This window comes from Mus musculus, chromosome 2, assembly GCF_000001635.26.
Source record: "Mus musculus strain C57BL/6J chromosome 2, GRCm38.p6 C57BL/6J".
NCBI classification, from domain to species: Eukaryota; Metazoa; Chordata; class Mammalia; order Rodentia; family Muridae; genus Mus; species Mus musculus.
The window spans coordinates 110,359,600-110,380,399 of record NC_000068.7 but is presented as its reverse complement, the minus strand read 5'-3'; the positions used below and the strand labels follow the sequence as shown (position 1 = coordinate 110,380,399).

Below are 20,800 nucleotides of genomic sequence, written 5' to 3'. Positions count from 1 at the left end.
AAAACTCATAAAGCAGCTGAATGAAAACTATTTCTGACTACTTTTGACTTTTAGACATAATCAACAGAGAAGGTAAAAATAAGCAAATATGAATTTATCTTAATTTAATACCAGACCTTTCATGTTTTAGATTTTTATTAAAAAACATTTACAGAAGTAAAGAAGTTAAGTTTTTATTTTTCTTCTTTGTTCATCCTGATATATTAGAATCATTCAATTGAAACCATATGTGGCTCCATCATTCTCAGTTGCAAAATATATAGCATTTTAAGACCCAATTAAAAAAAAACGGGGAGAAACTAATATAGCAGGGTGAATAGTTGGGGACAGATGGAACTGGGCATTTCCAGTCTGTAAGCAGAGAGGAAAACCTATTTCTCTGATTAATTACTTGCAGAGCAAAAAGGGCATGCAACTGGGTTAATGACACACTGGTGAACTGGGGAGAGAGCCTCATAACTCAGACAGAAACAAGCCTCCATTCAAATTCAACTATTCTACCTTTTGACTCTGTGCTCTTTTAGACCTTTGTCATTTCCTTTAATATGAATTCATTTCCTGTGTTATGACCTAGCGCAACTGTTAGGTTTGCTGAATAGTCTGCTGTAGCACACATGTACTTACTACATACTTTTCAACTCAACACCGAATAGTATGCATAAAAATTCAACATCTCATTCCAGATTCTGTTACTCTTTTTTAGTTTAAGTATATTCTTTTACTTTTCCAGACACTAACTATGAAAATCTGAAAGTCAAATGTTATAGAAATTTTATAATATTCAAAAAGATGAACTATGTATAGGAATCACAATTAATTTGATCTACTTTACGTGCAATCCTTTCACCAATGTAATGTTACTAACAGGAAAAATTTGAAATTAAAAAACAGGGAAGACATTTTCTTTTCTTTCTTCTGTTTGATTAGCGATTAAGGACAGCAATGGATTATATTTACTGTCTCATTTCATTTGAACTCAAATTCAGTGTTACTGTGCATTATCCAATGCTTAAATCAGTGCTGACACAGGACAGAATTTTATATGTACTTGACAAAACAATGAATACACATGAACGAATATATGGTTAGATGAATGGAAGGACTGGCCTCTGAGAGTTTAATCTTAAAATATATAGCAGGACATTAGAGACTGAAATATGAAAGAAACAGATCACAGACAAAATAGACATGGCAATTAACTTCCAAGGCATTAACTTGAATGTGTCAATCAGTCTAGAATTAGAAAATTGAAAGTTGGCAAACACACACACACATACACACACACTCACTCGCATGCGCACATGCACACAGACTCACATGCATAAAAGAAGGAGAGGGGGAAAGGGAGGGAGAGCGAGAGGGAGAGGGAGAGGGAGAGGGAGGGAGAGAGAGAGAGAGAGAGAGAGAGAGAGAGAGAGAGAGAGAGAGAGCAACAATGCTAGCCAAATGCAGTTTGATGAGCACCATGTTGTGGGTAAAGAGGAACAGACTCCAGTATTCTTGTGCTAGGTAAATCTGTGTGTATAAACGAATGCATCAGGTCACGTTAGCCTAGTAGGGTTAACTATGCAAAATATTAAGCTAACTAATGTTACATGTAAAATAGAGTTAGCTAAAGTTCCCAAGAGTATGGCCTCCAAGAATAAATATAACTTACTATGCTCCTATTCTTCCTTGGATAAAGATGGAAGGGCTAATATGAGTCATCATATGTATGCACATCAGGAGAGACGAGTGTTCAGGATGGTCACAATTCACAAGTCTCATGTTGTGTCCAAGGGGCTTGACAGTAGATTAATATTGAGTATAATAGTGCACAGATGCAGCCTGGCCTCATGACAAATGCCTAGAATCCAAGGAAAATGCAAAACATCAGAAAGATGAAGGTTCTATCTTTACACATTTCCAATAGTCACTTCAGCACTTGAAGGGATGGTCTTTATATTAGATTTTCACAGTTCACTAGGAATTCCGTCTAAGAAAACAGTACTGAAGTTTGTAGGAATCAGAACTCTGTGATACAAAGCCTACAGATAATACTACTGATGGTTCTGTTTCAGCATTTTCTGCAATGAGCAGATGGAATAAAGAATGTGTATATTATTATTTATTTAGTGTTCATCAATTTTCTTTTATCATATATCATAGTTTGCTAATACTCTAATTAGATCATAACTGAAACAAAACTCTTGAAATCAAACAACAAAAATCAATTTTATCCTGTTAGAACTCTTTTCACTATATCAAAAATTTCTTCTAATGTCTCAAGACACAGCCAATTTTTTTGCTTTGTTTTTGTTTTCTATCAACAATTTGTTCTGAGTTTTAGAAAGGACAATTGAGAAGTTGGTTGTTTTGTTTTGCTTTTTTTTCCTGGTCATTGCATTCTTCACATTCCAATTAAATTTACAATTTAAATTTTCAAGAAAGATTATGTCCTGATTGTGATATTTATTCTTGGTTCATGCATTCCATTGCCTGGGGGCAGTAGATAAAGTAAGTTAAAACAGAAGGGAAAGTTTACTGCTGTACCCAGCATGTCATAGTAAGCAGACGTGACACAGTCTTGCATCTTTACAGAGTAGCAGCAAAGTCAGCAAATACACACAGTATGTAAAGGTTAGCTGAAAACTAGCATTACTTGTTATAGAATGAACTGCGTTTGACCCCTCACTGCAGAAACTCAAACCGATGATCAGTAGCCAATTGCTGGTGATGTGGTTGAGACTATCCCTGTTCTGCACTGAGCATTGGAACAGGTTTAAGAAGCTGACTAGCCATAAGTTATTATGATGCCTTGACTCTATAGAACATAAGAAAAGTCAAATTGATTGATACATACAAGTAAGTGTTTTAGTCTGTTTTCCACTGATGAGCAGGTAACAACATGTCTCATTGTGTGCCTTCTGAAGCAATCTGAGAAGTGCATGCCAAGAAAAGACATTGTCTGTTCAATTCCCAGGAAATAGGTAATGAATTCAAATAGTAACCACAGTATCACTGTAAGTAGTCATTTATTTATAGTTACAACCCTAGGCTCAAGTTGGTGGATGCTTGGCTGGACTAGACAATTGACTGGGATAGACAAATGAGTTCTCATTCTTCTGAATACCAGGATTCAGGATTTGGAAGGAGTTGAGACTTCACCCCCTTTAATACTCGCTCAAAGAAGACAATGAGGAGGCTCTTACATCACATGTGGCTTTGGCCTCTGGAACTGCATGTGTTTGCCTCTGTTCAAGCTCCATTGTTTGCCTGGCTACTGTCAGGGCTTTCACATATATTCTTATGAAAGTAGGATTCCATTTCTGGACCTCCTCAAAAAGATACATTGCCAAAAAATACCAGTTTGGCCATATTCAGAACAGACAAGAACAGACTTCATTTATTCTTTGAGTGTACATTGAAAATGTGTACTATTAATCATATACTAGAGAATCCTTTGAGAAGATACAAGGTTCAGAATAAAGATTAACAAGTGTCCACTCCCCATGTCAGTACAAAGTCCTAGAGGCTTTAACTTCCCTTGCTGCACTCATCCTCAGAAGAAATTTAGCCCAGCAACAGAGCAACAGCACCTGCATCAAGTTGACTTCATGTTAAATTTCCCACTCTTCAACTGGCAAGCTATATGTCCTTAGGCAAGTTTATGCACCTTGACAGGCCTCAGTTTTCACATCTGCAATGTAGCAATGGAGAACAGTAGTTCAGATTCCCTACTGCTTCCGTAAGACTTAACTAAAGAAAGTATGTAAAGTGCTCAGCTGCTAAGTGCTAAGTCTTAGCCAATCAGAACTACTCGGTGTTGCATTGCTTTGCTGCTAAGACATAAGCTTTAAAGACAAACCTCTGTCTGTTTGGGTTGTTATGTTTAATAAACCAGGATGCATTTTGAACAGAAGAACTTATAGTCACTGAGGCCCTGGCAGCAGCATGAGGCAAATGAGTTCTCCGTGCTTGTTGTAGTTGTTTATAATATTGTCACTTTGGTCGATATGTGTGCCTAGTGGTTACTATGTGTGTTTAGTGTCACTGACAACTTAAGTGTATTTAAGAAGGTTATGTTATGGCACCTAATTGAAACAAAAGCTGCAGTATGGGCTAAAAGAGCACACACACACAAAAGAGTGTCTGAACATTTAGTATTTGAGTTACTATTCTTTTCAACAATGCAGAGGAGAGGGGAATCTGATGAAATTAAAAAAAAAAAATCACAGCGCCTCCTGCCTGAGGTTCCATAAGTAACAAATGATTACTGGTTATAGTAAACTCTTTGTTGGAGCAACCCGCCAGTTATGTAGACCATTTCAATTGCACAGCTTTTACCACTGCATGGGCTTCTCAGGCCCTTTCAGCTGCCTAAGTGTCCTCTACTCTTGTAAGTCACCCCAATAAACTCATTGGCTCAACCAATCCAAAATTGTATGGAATTGTTTCTTTGGTCTGTGTAGGTGCCCTATCTGAGACAGATAGACATTATTCCTGTCTTCCTAAGAAAAAAATAGATCACACCACCTGCAATTGATTTTTAAAGGCAGAAACACAAGTATGGTGGGAGAAACAGACATAAAAATTAAACACTTGACTTTGAAGCTTCCATCCGCTCAGACCCAGGTATAAACAATAGCTTTGCAGAAATATTCAGGCAGCCAGAGTTTCCTAAAACAGAGAGCATATGTGGACCTTCTACACTTCTGCAATCTGAAGAGAGAGCAGAAGGAACATTTCAAAGAAAGTAAAATAACTAAATAGAACATTAGCAAGCCTCTCCCCTTTCATTCTGGGAACAGAGCCCTACAGGAGGAGAAGGGAATGATCCAGGGTAAATTCAAATCTAAAAGGAGAAAATTCTTGAGAGTTTTCTTTTTATTTGGATGAACCCCAGAAAATTAGATATGCACTTTAAAGAAATGCTATGGGCTACTAAGGTCTGTTCATAGTACATATACCATAAAGATTTATTGTATTTGAAGGTGTCAGCAGGCTGAAGAACCTTGGAATTTTCCATATCAGAAAAACACATAAAAATAATGAGTGTTTATCCTTGGACATACATGCTCAGTCTAACTCTGGCTCTAGTTTCTAACATCTCTGCCATGTCTGACTCTCACCCAATAGCATCCAATGCTGCTTTTATCATATGGAATACTGTGGTGGGAAACTTACACTATCCTATCAAGATGATCTTACTGAAAAAGAATCAGTACAACTCATTTTGTAGCTGCCTCTCTTGTGGCCTATAAGAGAGAAACTATCGCTTTTCCAAGGCAGAGTAGAAACATTGTCCTCTTCTTCAAATTCCAATGAGTATAATATGATGAGACTAATTATAACATTTTGATGCAATTATATCATGTCCTTTGCCCATATTTACCTTCCCAAGAGGACTGAGGTCACTCTACCCTAAAGAGTGAGACAAAACTCTGCAACATTAAAAAAAAAAAAGAATCACTGAATAAGTATATATGATACTGCGTCAGGAATGATAACACTTTAGCAGCTTTGTTGACACTTAACTGTTGCACAATAAGCAAGTATTTAAAGTATAAAATAAGACCTGTTGGCATATATATGTTTACATTGTTTTACTCTATAAACTGTATATGGTCACAATCAAGATAATGAACACATATTTTTTGTCTGTAGTATCCTGCAGTTTCTGCACCTTCTAGAATTAAGGTGGAGTTATCTGCCTTCTCTAGTGGAGTATATCACTATGATATGGTTCTATATCATAACTACTATGAATATATAACATTGCTTTATCCATTTTTTATAACATTTGTATTAGCTCTAGTTTAGAGCTCTTACTAAGAGCTAACATTCATGAGTGGGTTCATGTGTATACATGCATTCCTTTCTCTTGGACAGATACTTTGAGTACAGTGACTAGATCAGAGAGCAGATCTATATTGAACTTTAGAAAATATCCCCATTGACTTAATAAAACACAGAAGCAATTCCATAGAGGAGGGTCTTACTTTGGCCTACAACTTCAAGAGGCCGACAACAACTCACTGTAGTGTGGAAAACATGATAGTACCACCAGCACAAGATAGGAGAGTAGTATATGACATGGTTTACTCATGTCTGGAGAGGTAAGAGAAAGAGAGGAAGACCAGAATCAGGGCTGAGTGACAGCCATTAAGGGCCCGCCATCCATCATTGATACATCTCCACCAGGAGCCATGATTCCTGTCCCTACAGATGCCACAGCCTCACAAAACATCCCCTTCAGCTGAGGATTGAGGGTTCACATAAGAAGGTCATTTCTCCAAATCACACACTGAACTATTTTCTATTTGATTTTAGAGTTTTCTTTCTGCTAGCTATGTGTGAGCTCTGGTTGCTCCATACCCTTATAAACACAGTAAATTTCGAGACTATTTGCCAATGTGTAGTCATATCTTATGATGGTTTTAATGTCCATTTTAGGGATGTCCAGTGTTCCCAAGGACTTTTCATTTGCTTATCAGCTGTCCAACAAGCCAATTGCTAATAATTAAATGCCTGCTCAAATCCTCTGCCCATTTGAATTAAACTGTTTGCTATTTTATTAATTTATTAACATAGTTTTTATTAGATAAATAATGTGAAAATAATTTCTGCTACATGGTAGTTTTTGTCCCTCAAGGTTGCCTCTCCTCACAAAGGATATCGTATCATCTGAAGTCTCAGGAGTCACCCACTCATATTTTTGAGTGCTCTGTTATTTAGGAAACTGTTTAACATATTGTACCGATTATTTTAGGCTTTTCAAGTTGAAAGACACGTACAAACTATCACTGTATTTTCACTATCTGGGAACCTCTTGTTGTTTAGTATTCTAGGTCAGGGTACCATTATGTTGGAATGCAAAGGAAAAAATGTAGAGGGAAGCACAGAAGCACTTCCCCACATACTGCTCAAATGCTGAATCCACATGTTTGCTTTCCTGTGGATGCCTGTTCTGAATGCTCGCTTTCTGTTTTTCCTGTCACCTGCTGATGCTCAACACCCAGGACTGAAAACCACAGTGAATCTAACATTCCAAAGCTAATCCCTTTCTGCTCTTCAGCCAGCTTTGGAATACAGCCACACTGAGCCAGGGGCGCTCCTTTTGTTTAAAACTAAGAAATAATTTCCTCTAGCTGAGGACTGTAAAAAATGAACCTGTGAGTGGAAAGCACATTTCTAAATGACAAATAACTTTTAGTTATTTTTAAATGTGCTTATATTATTTCTGACAGGCATTTATTTATTTATTTATTTATTTATTTATTTATTTATTTTTAGAACATTTTCATCCTTTTACATTTGGCCCCGGGTTGGTTTGTCTTTGTTTTCATTTGGTTTTGTTTGTTTGCTTCCTTGTTTGAGATAGAATCATTATCAACAAAACATTTCAGGGAAAGAGCTGGTGGTTTGTCTTGGACAGTGAGCCTCAGACTCATCCTATGCATAGAGATGGGAGACACGGGCTCCAGAGTGGACCCCAGCGGTGAAGTGGCTTGCCTTTCTCTAACTAGCTAGAATCTCCAAGATGAGAAAGAGTTTCCTTTTGTGTCCTTTTTTTGCCTGAATATCTTGGAACCTATTATTTTTCATTTCTACCACAACAGTGTTATTACAAGTCACAAATATTTCTACTAGTCATAAATTATAAATGGCTGCCAGCTTGTACCAGACATTGGTGTACTTTGGGGAAAAAAAGTATTCTCTATCTTTTATAATAGTGAGTCTTTATAAACATCATTTGTTGCTTGGTTACTTAGGAGACCACCTTGGTAGCATATGCTCTATTTTTAAACTTCAGAAACATCTTAACGGTTTTTTTTCCCCAAACCTTAAAAAAATTGTCAGAAGATGTTTTGCTATGGATAACATTTGGACCAACAATGCTTGTTTTTTTTTAATTTTATTAAAATTGTTACCATTATTTTTTAACTTTTAATATGAGAAATTAATCCCCTTTGTTTCCCTTCATAGTAACATTGCTATGTAGGCAGTCACATATTCTGTCTTTCTTTAACTAGCTCTGAGGTAAAACTACATGTTTTACTAGAAGGAATGATAGCCCATGTGTGGTAACTATCTATGGGAATTTTAAATTCTTCTATTGTACAGGTAGCAAACCAGATTATAAAGCTCTTACAGGGACCTCTTTCATTTAATTGATTGTGTGAGGCAACATTTGTGGAAGCAGTAATTATTCTGATTAACATGCAAATGAACTGAAACTGAGAAAGGAAAACCATTTAAATCCAGTTATTCAAAACTACTTAGAACTGATTATAATTCCAGAAACTCAGGATTCTTAGGAGCTTCCTACTTGCCTCTATAGCCTCATTTGCCACAAAATAGTTATAATGTATAAGTTACAGACCTCCTCACTTTGTTTTCCAATTCCTGATGCTTTGTTTTCAGTTCCTGGTGCTATCGATAAAAATTCCAGCCCACAGAAGTCTAGAAACTTAAAGGCAAACCCATAATAATGAAACATGCTGATCATATCTGACAATGGTATGGACCTTCCTGAAGCTCCTAAACCCATAGAGCATTTTCCTTAGCTACACAGCTGAGTAGTTTAGGAGATAATACAAATGAGAGGCTCTGATGTGCAGATAGGCTCACGTCAGGGGAGCACTCTGTCTGAAGAATGTGGAGGAAGCCCTACCAGAGGACTGACTGCTTTTAGACTAAGAATTGGCATCTCCTGTCTTTCTGTTCTAATTCACTTTCTGTGTTTGCTTTTTTAAAAAATCTGCATTACATATTACTATGGAAAATATGGATAATGCACACAGTACTGCAGATAGAGCTATGACCTGTAATCCCCTCACAGAATGAATAAAGCCTGATGCATTTTGTCAAGCATCAGCCTTGGATTCATAGTCTTAGTTTTGTTTTCTTCATGAAGCATTTTTATAAAGATTAAATATAGATACAATAGTTTGTCATAATCATTGCCATTTGCTAATCTATCTTTAAAATTCATTTTCAAAAGATACAAAATATTTCCAATATATGGGTATGGGATGAATTCAGCATTTTTGTAGTGTCTAGCTTATTTCCAGATTGCTAATCTAAGAAACAAAGCAGCAATGCATATATCTCTGCTTAACATTTTCAGTGTTTCTGTTTATTTCTCCAGTATACATCCTAGAAGCAAAGTTTTCTTTCTTCCTTTCTTTCTTCCTTTTTTTCTTCCTCCCTTCCTTCCTTCCTTCCTTCCTTCCTTCCTTCCTTCCTTCCTTTCTTTCTTTCTTCCTTTCTTTTTCTCTTTCTTTCTTCCTTCCTTCCTTTCCTTGAAAAAAGTTCTTCAATTATTCATCTTAGTATCCTTACCAGACCAAGACAGGAAGAAATAAAACATTGACAAAGTAGGAAGAAATGAAGACCAATCCTTCTGCAAACTTGGCTGATTCATCCTTCCGAATATTTACTTCAAACTGTAGAAAAGAAGAAAAACCTTTAACAGGAAAATAGAAAACTACCCTGCAAGATAGTCTGTTTCTTCCTCAGTTTACAGACCACAACCTCCCGTGATGCAGAGACTGGCCCACAGTTTACTAAGGACTGTAATGTTCTGAGTGGCACTCACTCTGCGCCGCCCATTCTGAGTACTGAAATTCACAAGGCTCCTCCCTTCCTTTTCAGCCAAGTTCATCCAGATTCCTCATGAGAACATCACACATTGACTGATGTTCAGGAAAAATGTGAACTCTGATAGACTATCTAACCTTTATTAAATAATAAAATTCTTCAAATTCCACAGTTTAGCTCTCAAAAAAATAACAAATATTTGGCCCCAACTACATACTAATTACAGATCTACAAAAGTAACTGAAGAGCTCACAGTCTAAAGGGGGAGGTGTACAAATTAATAAATAAATTCAAAACAATTCAGTATGTATGACAAAAGTGAGGAGTAGGGAGAAAGCTCAGTGAGTAAGAAGCTTGTTGTGAAAGCATGAGGATTAAAATTTCAATCTCTAGCACCCACTTAAAATACTGGACCTGTACTCACACACCTGTTACCCCAGCACTCTGAGGAGTGAAGAAGATAGAAAATTTTGCTTGGACATACTAACTGCTAATATAGCTCCAGGTTCAATTCCAGGTTCAATGAGAGACCCTTTCTCAAGGGAACACGACAGAAACTATATAATACAGCAGAACATATCTCCTTCTCTGGCAGCTGCGCACACACACACACACACACACACACACACACACACACACACACATTGTACCACTGAAACATAAAGGAGAAAGTGGCTGACTTAACTTAAGGTGGTGACATATATCCAAAACTAAGCAACTCCAATGGTCCAGTCACAAAGCTAAGGCTTCAGCTGCATATGTAGCAGAGGATGGCCTTGTGGGACATCAATGAGAGGAGAGGCCCTTGACCTTGTGAAGGCTCAATGCCCCAGTGTAGGGGAATGCCAAGACAGCAAAGCAGAAGTGGGTGGGTCAGTGAGCAGAGGGAGGGAGGATGGCATAGGGGAAATGAGGAAAGGGGATAAAATTTGAAATGTAAATAAAGAAAATATCTAGTTTAAAAAAAAGAAGAAGATAAACAGAAAGGTAGGAGTGTGTGATTTCCATCTTCGTGGGTTAACATGGAGAGAAAAAAAAATAGAGCAAATTAACACACAAATCAAAGCACCACTATAAAAAATGGAAAATTCCAGGAGAAAAAAAGAATACAGAAGATATAAAAAGAATGATAGAAACAACTAATTAATATCTAAAGGTCAGTCAAGGGCCCTCTGAAGAAATTTATGTCATTTATGAAATGAGAGTAAATCCTTAACTAATAATAGATTTTAAAAATATATTCTATCTAGACTAAACACATGAATTATTCACATTATTTAGAATAGCTATTTCCTTCCTGTTCAAGACATTAATGGCTTCCTTCCCATCCCTAACCAGCAATCCAGCAATGTTATAAAAAAAAAAAAAAAACAACAACAACAAAACAAAACAAAAAAAACCAGTATCTTCTACTTAATGTAACAAATACATACTTAATAGGGACTATAAAAATGTATTGAACTTTTTTCTTTCTTTTCTTTCTTTTTCTCCTTGATACCTTCCTTTCCCAATTCTTGCTCATCTTTCTCTTATCCCCCCCGTATGTATATGTGTGTGTGTGTGTGTGTGTGTGTGTGTGTGTGTGTGTGTGTGTGTGTCTGCACATGAATGCACACACATGTTGTATGTATGTGCACAGAAGCCCAAGGGCAATCTTTAGTGTCATTCGTCAGGAAACTTGAAGCTCACTTATTGAATTTGGTTGACTAGCCAGTGAAATCTAGAAATCCTCCCATCTGTATACTCCCATTGCTAGGATAACTAGCATTCACATGCTTAATGTTTACATGGGTTCCAGAGATCAAAGCCTATGCTTGCGTAGTAAGCACTCTACCCTCTGTGCCATTTTCATAGCCCTCCTTTCAATTGTTCTTCCTCTGCTCTTCTTACCTTCTTTAAACAATCACTGCTCAGTGAATACATTGGACTTATTTTTGTTTATTAAAATCATTGCCAAAATGCTAAATAATATACTCATTGCTTGTATTGTCCCCATCTACTCAACAACCTTGCTCCTCTCACCTCAGGACCTTCATCTACTGTGTCCCCAGGCATAGTAGATGCCTTTTGTCCTTTCAGACCCTTTGATTAGGTCCAGGATCTCAGACTGATAATTTGGAGATATTGGGAGTGTAATACTGTCTTCTGGGATCCCAAGGTTAATTTTGGAAACCCAATCATTCTAAACTTTCTGATGATAAATATAGTTAATTTTAAAGGCAGGATCTAAAATCACATAGGAGACAAGTCCTGGCCATGCCTGTGTTGAATTATCTAGGTTAGATTAATTAGGGTTAAAAGACCCACCTTAAGTGGGGGCAGTACTACTCATGGATTAGGGTCCTATATGGAGTATAAGCAAAAGGCAAAGAAATGCACTGCTTCTCTCTCTCTCTCTCTCTCTCTCTCTCTCTCTCTCTCTCTCTCTCTCTCTCTCTCTCTCTCTCTCTCTCTCTCGTGGCTATGCATGCCATCACGACTAGCTGCCTCAAGTTATTACCACCACAGCATCTCAGCCATAGTGAACTTTACTCTTCACCTGTGAACCAAATAAACCACTTTTCATCCGCTCAGCTGATTCTCACAGGCTACTACTTTACCACAGCAGCAAGATAACTAGCTAATATATATTTCATGTACTACATTTGAGCCTTGTTTGTACAGAAGTTGTGCTATTATGATAACCAGAATAGGCAAAAGATTAGAAAACCTTTGAAAAAGGAAAGTTACCACGTTTTTAAGCTCACAATGTTAACCTAAATTCCTGCTGTCTTCACTAAAGTAGTGGTTGATCAAGAGAAACCAGATTTAAAGGTACCAAACTGAAGAAGAATACGTTAAATTTCAAGAGTGCCAATTTGGCTGGCATTGTGTGCTGGGAATTAAACATGTATTAGTAGTTGTGATTGTGCACTCATTTGTCCACCTGGGTGACTCCAAAGACTCCTCCTAACTAATATCCTCCCATATTCCTACGTTGCTTGATGTCTGCTTTCTCACTTGTCTTTAGCCTTCTGTCTAGACACAAATATTTTCCCTATCAGCAGATAACACACCTCACTTTTACTCTAGAATGTTCTGTCCTGTATGTCATGTTTGGACTTTACCTCTGGCTTCACTTTTCCTAGGAAAACTCCCAGAAACCACCATAACTCTGACCCTAGCAAACTAACCCAAGATGGAATTTGGCACATGTTAAGTATTAAGCAATAAAAACTGTTATGAGGTTTTAAAAAAAATGAAGTGTTTTTTCAAAAGATCATGGTGTGCTGAAGACAGATTGTTGGAGATGGCTTGTCCTGCTTCTTGAATGTTGGTTGTTAGATTTTCAGGAATTTCACAAGCCAGTTGTTAAACACTACTGTTTTAAAAATCTAAACCATCTAAGTGGATAATTTAAAAGCTATAGTATAACAAAGAAGAGATATATGCAAAAATCTCCTCTTACAGTTGCGAAGTTTTTACTGCTTCTTCTGTCTTGACTTCATCTACATCTAATTTATCTGCACAGGAGAAACGCTGTGTGAGGATACTCTAATGCATTCATTCTCCAGCTCTTCATTCAATAACGCTGGTTTTTTACTGGTATAATTACACTATGAAAATCAACAAATGTAGCATATGGAAACCTTGCCACATGCACCAACGTCTAAACACACTATTACAAAAAAGGAAGCAATGTCTTCCAGGTGTACTTTGCAAAAATCAGACATGACATAGGAAGACCATTCATAGACAGTATGGCGTCTATCGCCAGGACCCTAAATTACCCAGCCATGTAGCTTACACACGGAGCCCTTATTTTCCTAAACAAAAAGGTTTATCCTGACTCATGCTATCATATTTATGAATAAATCAAATGAGGCCAATTGTGGACACCGATGCTGATATAAGTTGAATCAAACAATAGAATATCCACCTGCTATGCCTGATAGATACAAACAAACTAGTATATGTGTATATACAAAGCAACCTTATGTGGTGGTTTGAATAGGAATGATCCCCATAGACTCATATGTATGAATGTTTGGCCCATAGGGAGTAACACTACTAGGAGGTGTGGCCTTGATGGAGTAGGTGTGGCCTTGTTGGAGGAAGTGTGTGTTCCTGTGAGGTCAGCTTTGAGATCTCATATGTTCAAGCTAGGCCTGGTGTGGTAGTCTCTTTCTAGTGCCTGCAGATCAAGATGTAGATCTCTTAGCTCTTTCTCCAACACCATGTCTGCATGTATACACCACCACATTTCCCCACCATAACAATAATGGACTGAACCTCTAAAACTGTAAGCCTCAATCAAATGTTTTCAAATAAGTTACCTTGGTCATGATGCCTCTCCATAGCAATAGAAACCCTAACTAATGCATCATAGAAGAGACTACTAATCTTGAACACACAAGTGTCTGGTGCAATCCAACAACAAATAAAAACTAATATAGTGGAACAAAGAGAGAGAAAACTAGCTTTTAGACCAAGTTACTCTGAAAACCTAATCTAAAAATGTATATAAATCAATGAATTTTCCTTTTCGTTTAATTAGACTGAAATTTAGATGTACTCACTGATACATGTAAAGACTCAGTATTTGGATTTTTAGATGAAAAGGTTACACAGAGAAAGTAAATATTCTTATTTCTTCTATTCATGATTCTGTAATTTTAATTAAAGAGCAAGCTTGTGACAGGCTGAATTTTTTATTGTACATTTTTGTTTGTATGTTTAATTAGAACTGCATCCTGTGTAAGTAGAAAACTGGAGTGAGTCCTTGATATAAGTTTGCATAATTGAATTGGTTAGTAAGTCAGAGGAGGTTACATTCTGCAAGAAGTGGAGTGAGTTGGAGTAAATGCTTGTTTTCTTCTTTGGCCAAATAAATATTTGAATTCATCAGCTTTCACTGGTGACTGTCCCAAAGAAAAGGAATGAAGGCTGTTCTGACCCCGCAGTTCAGTGGAGATTTCTAGTGGCACAAAATAAAAATGAACCTTGTTTTTTTTTTGTTTTGGTTTGGTTTGGGGTTTTTTTTTTTTTTTTTACTGTTGTTGAATTTATTATAGAAAGTTGACTACCAAATACTGCATTATACTTTCAATTGTTACTAGGTGGTGATGCAGGTGAAGTCAAGGGTTGAGGGAACAGTCAGGGTTTCTGCAGACAAGGGTCAAAGAGCCTCAGATGCCCTCCCTAGGAAGTGGCCAGGCCAACAGGTCACTAGGCAGAGGACATTCCTTACCAACAGACTCTGGGCACCAAAGTTCACAGCCAACTGCACACACTTGGGCTGGTCTAAGCAGACTAATGCTGGACAGAGAGGGTACAACCTTGTGCCATCCACCTCTCCTCTGTGCTGTGCTGGGCTAGACTCAATGCTGGGATACATCAGCCTGTGCAGAAGTTTGTGCCTTCTTTAAGGGATACCTGACATAAGCACTAGGGAAACCTTGCTTTGGTCTATGTTTTCTCGATGTTGCGTGTCTAGAGAAAACCGAAGGAGTAAGGCCATCATGAGCATGCTTCAAAAAGTCTGTGTGTGTGATTTCACACGCAGAATCACTAGTTAGTCAAATGGCTCTTCATTGTCTTCCAGGAGTCTGGATTGCCTGCGACTGGAAGAGTAAAGACAAGTCTGACAACAGGGCTGTGTGCATCTGAATGAAAGCTGTCCTTTGTGCTGCAGAGGGAGACTCAGAACAGTGAATACTCATTGTGAGTAGCTCGGTTACATTTCAAGGCAGAAATAGCAAGCATCTCTGGAAACAGAATCTTCCTGCTTACATATTCTTTCCACTTAATTCCCTGTTTCTTTTCTCCACGATCCTGAAATTATTCAATATACAACATATGTTTATTTACTTTTACTTCAATTCGCCCTGCACTTCCCAGATTGAAAGCTCTAGGAAAGCCATGGTTTGTTTCTAGTTATGTTCATTGTTGTATTCTCAATACCAGAAACGGAACTTGATGAATAATAAATGTTCAATAAATATTTGATTAAATGGATGGCCTATCAAATGGCCATTTATGACAATCAATTCATAAATTAAAACCTAAAAATGGCCTCTTTTGGGAAAAAGAGGGCTTGGGGGGTTTTATTTGTTTTTAAATTTAGTGCTCTTTTTCCTGTTTCATATTTCTAGGCACAAGAACGGCTCTTAGGATACCACATGGAAGCTGAAATCACAAGTCTTAAGGGGTCTTGACGTCCATCAGGATCCTTCAGAGGAGAGCTGCACCCAGGTCAGCACTGACGCTCATCTGGCAACAGCAGCTCTATTACCTAGAATTCAGAACAACAGAAACATCGCTGTTGTTTCCAAAAACAGGGCTGATGGACCACATGGCAGCCACTGTGTCCAGGGTGGCTGTAAGCTCCCGTGTGGGGCATGTATTGTGTTACTCCATCATTGGATCTTTAGTGACTATGGTAGCTCCTAGCCTATAAAACCTTGGCATCACTTACCAGAAGCCTAGAGAAACTCGGCAAGCTCAGCAGCAATCTGGGGGCCCTTGCTCTTAAGGTACAAAACAGTTTGGGAAATATGCCCAGAATCTAGGAGATAAACTCTATAAAGGTTTCCATGTGCTGCTGATACAGTATAGACTTAGAAATGGGTTAGTTCAATCAAGAAGTACAAGTTGAAGAAATTAGCTGGGATGGACAAGTTATATGAATATATAAACAGGAAAAGCATTGGCAGAGAATGTGTACTGCCTGAATCCACAACTTAAACACTAGCAGGAGCTTCGTTGCTTTGGAATAGCTATGGAACATGGTGTTCTGAGGACATGTGTATTTATGGAGAGGCTATGGAACTGGCAGCTGGACTCGTGTTTGGGTGGCTTTTTTAAACCAGCTGTGGTAATGTCACTATTTGTGAATTAATTAAAATAAAAATATTTTCTTTCAAAGCAGTACGGTTTTTTTAACTTAAATTTAAATCTTTGTACCTTAATGGTTGAATACAATCTATGAGATCGTGTCAATTTGCTTAACGTTCTAACTGTAGATAAATATTCCAACCTCATAAGTAACTGACAGGAGACCCCAGCAGTCAAATACTACACAAAAGACTCAGTAAGGCTCACTGGAACGTTATCTAATAGATTACACAGAGGTCCCAGTTGTCCTCTTATTGATTAAACTGGAAACTTTTATTTTTATTTTTATTAGTAACTATGCACTATGAATATAAAAAATCGGTTATCTATATTCATTTTGTTTCAAAAGTATTGATTTTAATAACCTTTAAACCATTTCCAAACAAAACTATTTCCAATACTTCAAATTTTTTATTTAAAAAATAACGTTTTGAAAATGAGTAAAAAAAAATACATTTCTCATCTGGTATTTAAATGTCTGAAATGCCATTTCTCTGAAGCAATCACCTCTTTCCTAAATATGCTAATAGCAGCTGGATTTTATGTTTATAATTATCCTCTACTATCCCCATTCAAGATACGTCTTATTGTACAGGGTCTCCTTTTTCAAGATTGAAAAAAGGAGACCCTGTACCTTTAATAAAGGAACTGGTGAAAGCTTTCTTTCCAAATTTGTTCCTTGGCTTCCAAGTGACGAAACTAGCTGTAATTTGAGAGTCCTGCAATCCTCAGGATATCTTTAGCCAAGGGGAAAGAAAACGCTGCATTCCCACCCAGTCCAGGGGTTGAAACAGTGTCAGAACAGCTTCCCTTAGCTACTAGCTCCGTCTCCCTGGAGCCAGAGGGAACTCCGAAGGTGACCGCAAAGCCAGCGCCTGGAGCAGCAGGTCCCCAGTCGGTGGGTCGGGCTATCCTGCTAAAACAGCAAAGGTCCAGCCTCTCAGTAGAGAGAGGATCAGGGACGCTGAGGAGCGTGGTGCACACCGCTGCTGCGTAGAGCCACATGAAGCCTGTGGAGGAACCAGGATCAGAGAGCGGCAAGCGAGCTGCGCCTGAGGAGGGCGCCTTCTCCCGAAGCCGCTGACACCCGGGGGAACCTTTTTCCTTGTTCCTGGACTAAAACGCTTCTCCCGAATATCCAGAATGGTGTTCCCGAAGTTGATCTGGATGGGTTTCTTTTGCCACCTGTGTCGAGGCTACTTTGATGGCCCCCTGTACCCAGAAATGTCTAATGGGACTTTGCATCATTACTTCGTGCCTGATGGAGACTATGAGGAGAATGATGACCCCGAGAAATGCCAGCTGCTCTTCAGGGTGAGTGATCGCAGGCGCTGCTCCCAGGGGGAAGGGGGCCAAGCCAGTAGCTTGCTGAGCCTCACTCTTCGAGAGGAGTTCACAGTACTGGGCCGCCAGGTGGAGGATGCTGGACGCGTCCTGGAGGGCATCAGCAAGAGCATCTCCTACGACCTGGATGGGGAAGAGAGCTATGGCAAGTACCTGAGGCGGGAGTCCCACCAGATCGGGGATGCCTACTCCAACTCTGACAAGTCCCTCACTGAGCTGGAAAGCAAGTTCAAGCAGGGCCAAGAGCAGGATAGCCGGCAGGAAAGCAGACTCAATGAGGACTTCCTGGGGATGCTGGTCCACACCAGGTCCTTGCTGAAGGAGACACTGGACATCTCTGTGGGGCTCAGAGACAAATACGAGCTGCTGGCACATACCATCAGGAGCCATGGGACCCGCTTAGGTCGACTGAAAAGCGACTATCTGGAGGGTGGGGCACAGAAGACAGGCTAATATTTCCATTGTAACTGCTTCATTTTATCCAAATTTGCACTTTCAGAACACGTCTGAAGTCATCTTTCGAAAAGAAAGAAAAATTTTAATAAGTTGAGTTATTCTGATTTTAGTTTGGTTTTGTGCATTATTTATGTTATTATTAAGGATTTTTCACTTGCAAAAAAAAGCAATTTTAAACTAACCCCTGGGTTATTTCCTAAAGGGTTTTATTGCTCTAACAGAATCTCTTCTTTCGACTCCATCTAAAGGATGCATTTGTGTGGAAAGACTGATTAAACTTCCACATCCTGGCGGGGGACGAGGTGCGTGGCTCCTTTGCATCAGCAGGCTTCTCTTTGGTCTCTGAAGGCTGAGATGCCTGATTTTCAGATGAGGTCCCAGGTGTGTGGCATGCCTGCCAGACAAGGAAGTTCATTGATTCTCCTTTCGCTCTTATTTATTTACCATGTTCTTAGTTGTTTCTGTTTTGTTGTAAGAGTGTTATTGAGAATTTGCATGCAAATCACCACCAGTAAGATGTTCAAAGTTCCATTGTGGGTTTGTGTAAGTTGAAGATGCAACATTTAAGATAGCAAAACTTTAGGGTGGTTGCCCACTCATGATGTGTCTTTCACTTCACCATCAAAGAAACAGATTGCTTAACACTCAAGTGTCTATGATTTAAGTTGTCAGCATGTTTTTTTCTTCTTGGACTCAGATAGCATTGCTTCCTTTTGTTTATTGAAAACTTATATTTCCAGAGGGAGGGTCTAACTATAGAAATCCCTTATGTACATTTTATTACTCAGCCAATAAATGTTTTCATATAATACTGGCTTTTTTTCTAGTTTACAGTCATAACTCTCATATTTCAGAGAGGGACTAGTGCAAAGGAGAGGGGAGATAGGATTGAAGCCAGTTTATCAGAGTATATGATAAGGATGAGATTTTAAAAAGAAAAACAGAGGGAGAAGGTGCTGTATTTTTGAGTATCTTACCCTGTCTGCTCACATACACCATCCTAGTAAGGGGTAGTGGGATCTAGCCTGTACAAGAATTATACATTTGATTTCCACTCTTCTGATGGAAAAATCTTAAATTTCTCTCATTTTTCATAGACTCCATTGGAAATGTGTGACAAAGGTCCATATCTCCTATGCACTCATTCTGTGTTAGTGATGCCTAACAATTTGAAAGCTATTTCTATGCTCTTAAAATAAATGAATTAAAATGTGAAAATGCATTTTATTTCAATTCTTCCCTGGGCCAATATTTATCACCACCTTAAATATACTTTCTTTCCACTTGCATCCACACACAAAGTATGCAAGAGTTCACATTCTGTTCAGCAGTGATCCCATTTTTCTATCCTCTATGCAAAGAAAGGATTTATCTGCTATATACATTTGTCTCAGGGTTACTTTAAAGGGCTTCCTTCTTTAAAGGAAGGACAAAAAATATTGATCAGAACAAATATGATATTTGGTACTTGAGTTTGTAAAGTCAGATTGCTTCCAGCCTGAAAATAACAATATTGCCCCAAAAGCACTCAGCTACAACATACAGACAGACAAATCAAATGGAATCTTCTTATTTTGCCTGTTGTAATAGGATATTGGAATGTATTGAGGCTGGAAAATGGTTTTTCTTCTGCATGTCAATCTCAATCAGTTGTTAATGGCTGCCCACCAGCTTATGTTAAGAAGGATCTCATAGGCACAAATTTGAGTGCTGCTAAAATATAGAGATATCCCCATGGGAGCAGGAAGAGGTATGATGACATATCTGCTACAGACCTGAACACTGAAACAGACTACGGGCAAGCTTCTTTTTGTGCTAATATTATGTATTCCAACAAAACCAAAATATTTCAATAGTGGCTAAATAAGCAGCCTGTGATCCCCCTAGTCTTGTGGAGATGATCTCGGACAGAAAATGAGAATTTCCAGGTAAGAAGGAGATGGTGGTAAGAGACCTCGACAGACAGTCTAACCTTATGGCGGGGACCCAGGCCTTCCTCCCTACTTTGTCATTAGACATTAGACTTGGTTATTCATACCGTGATAGATACTTGCTGAAAGCATTGGGCTTTACTTCTTAGACAATGAAATGTGTGAGAATCAGACATAAACCACATACTCTCTTCTGAGACAGCCACTTACAAACTCATCTTTGCAACCTAGGATTTTTGTTTGTTTGTTTTGTTTGTTGCCAGTGTTTGTCAACCACTTCTTCCATGCCAGGTACTAAACTAAGCTGTGGGTAATTCTTGGAAATTACAAAACCTCTGGACTTCATCTATGACTCAAACGCTTTTTGAAGTGTTATCTAAAACAGAAAGCGATCACATTGTTGTAGCTATTGTTATTAGACACAGTAAAAAAAAAATTAGCTAACATGCTTGAAAAATCAATATTGCTAGTAAGGGCCATCACTAAGAAGTAATTTATCTTTTTTCTTTGTAACAACAAATAATGTGAGAAATTGCATTCGGTTAAACAGTTGAATTAGTTGTGTTACATTGCTGTGATAAAATACCCCGAGAAAGGCCATTGAGAAG

General features: G+C 38.3%; 1 protein-coding gene and 1 long non-coding RNA gene across 3 annotated transcripts in view; one reads left to right on the top strand and one right to left on the bottom strand.

Moving 5' to 3' along the window:
• The window catches only part of Gm30319, a 92,804-nt gene that overhangs the window by 7,910 nt on the left and 64,094 nt on the right, over positions 1-20,800 (bottom strand). For both annotated transcript variants that reach the window (XR_003953886.1, XR_374873.2), the window contains exon 3: positions 1,658-1,846. This is a non-coding gene — a long non-coding RNA (predicted gene, 30319). The remainder of the gene's footprint in view (positions 1-1,657; positions 1,847-20,800) is intronic.
• Fibin (fin bud initiation factor homolog (zebrafish)) lies at positions 17,407-19,475 on the top strand. The gene has a single exon (NM_026271.1). The coding sequence runs from the start codon at positions 17,605-17,607 to the stop codon at positions 18,256-18,258; it is 654 nt and encodes a 217-aa protein (NP_080547.1). The 5' UTR covers positions 17,407-17,604; the 3' UTR covers positions 18,259-19,475.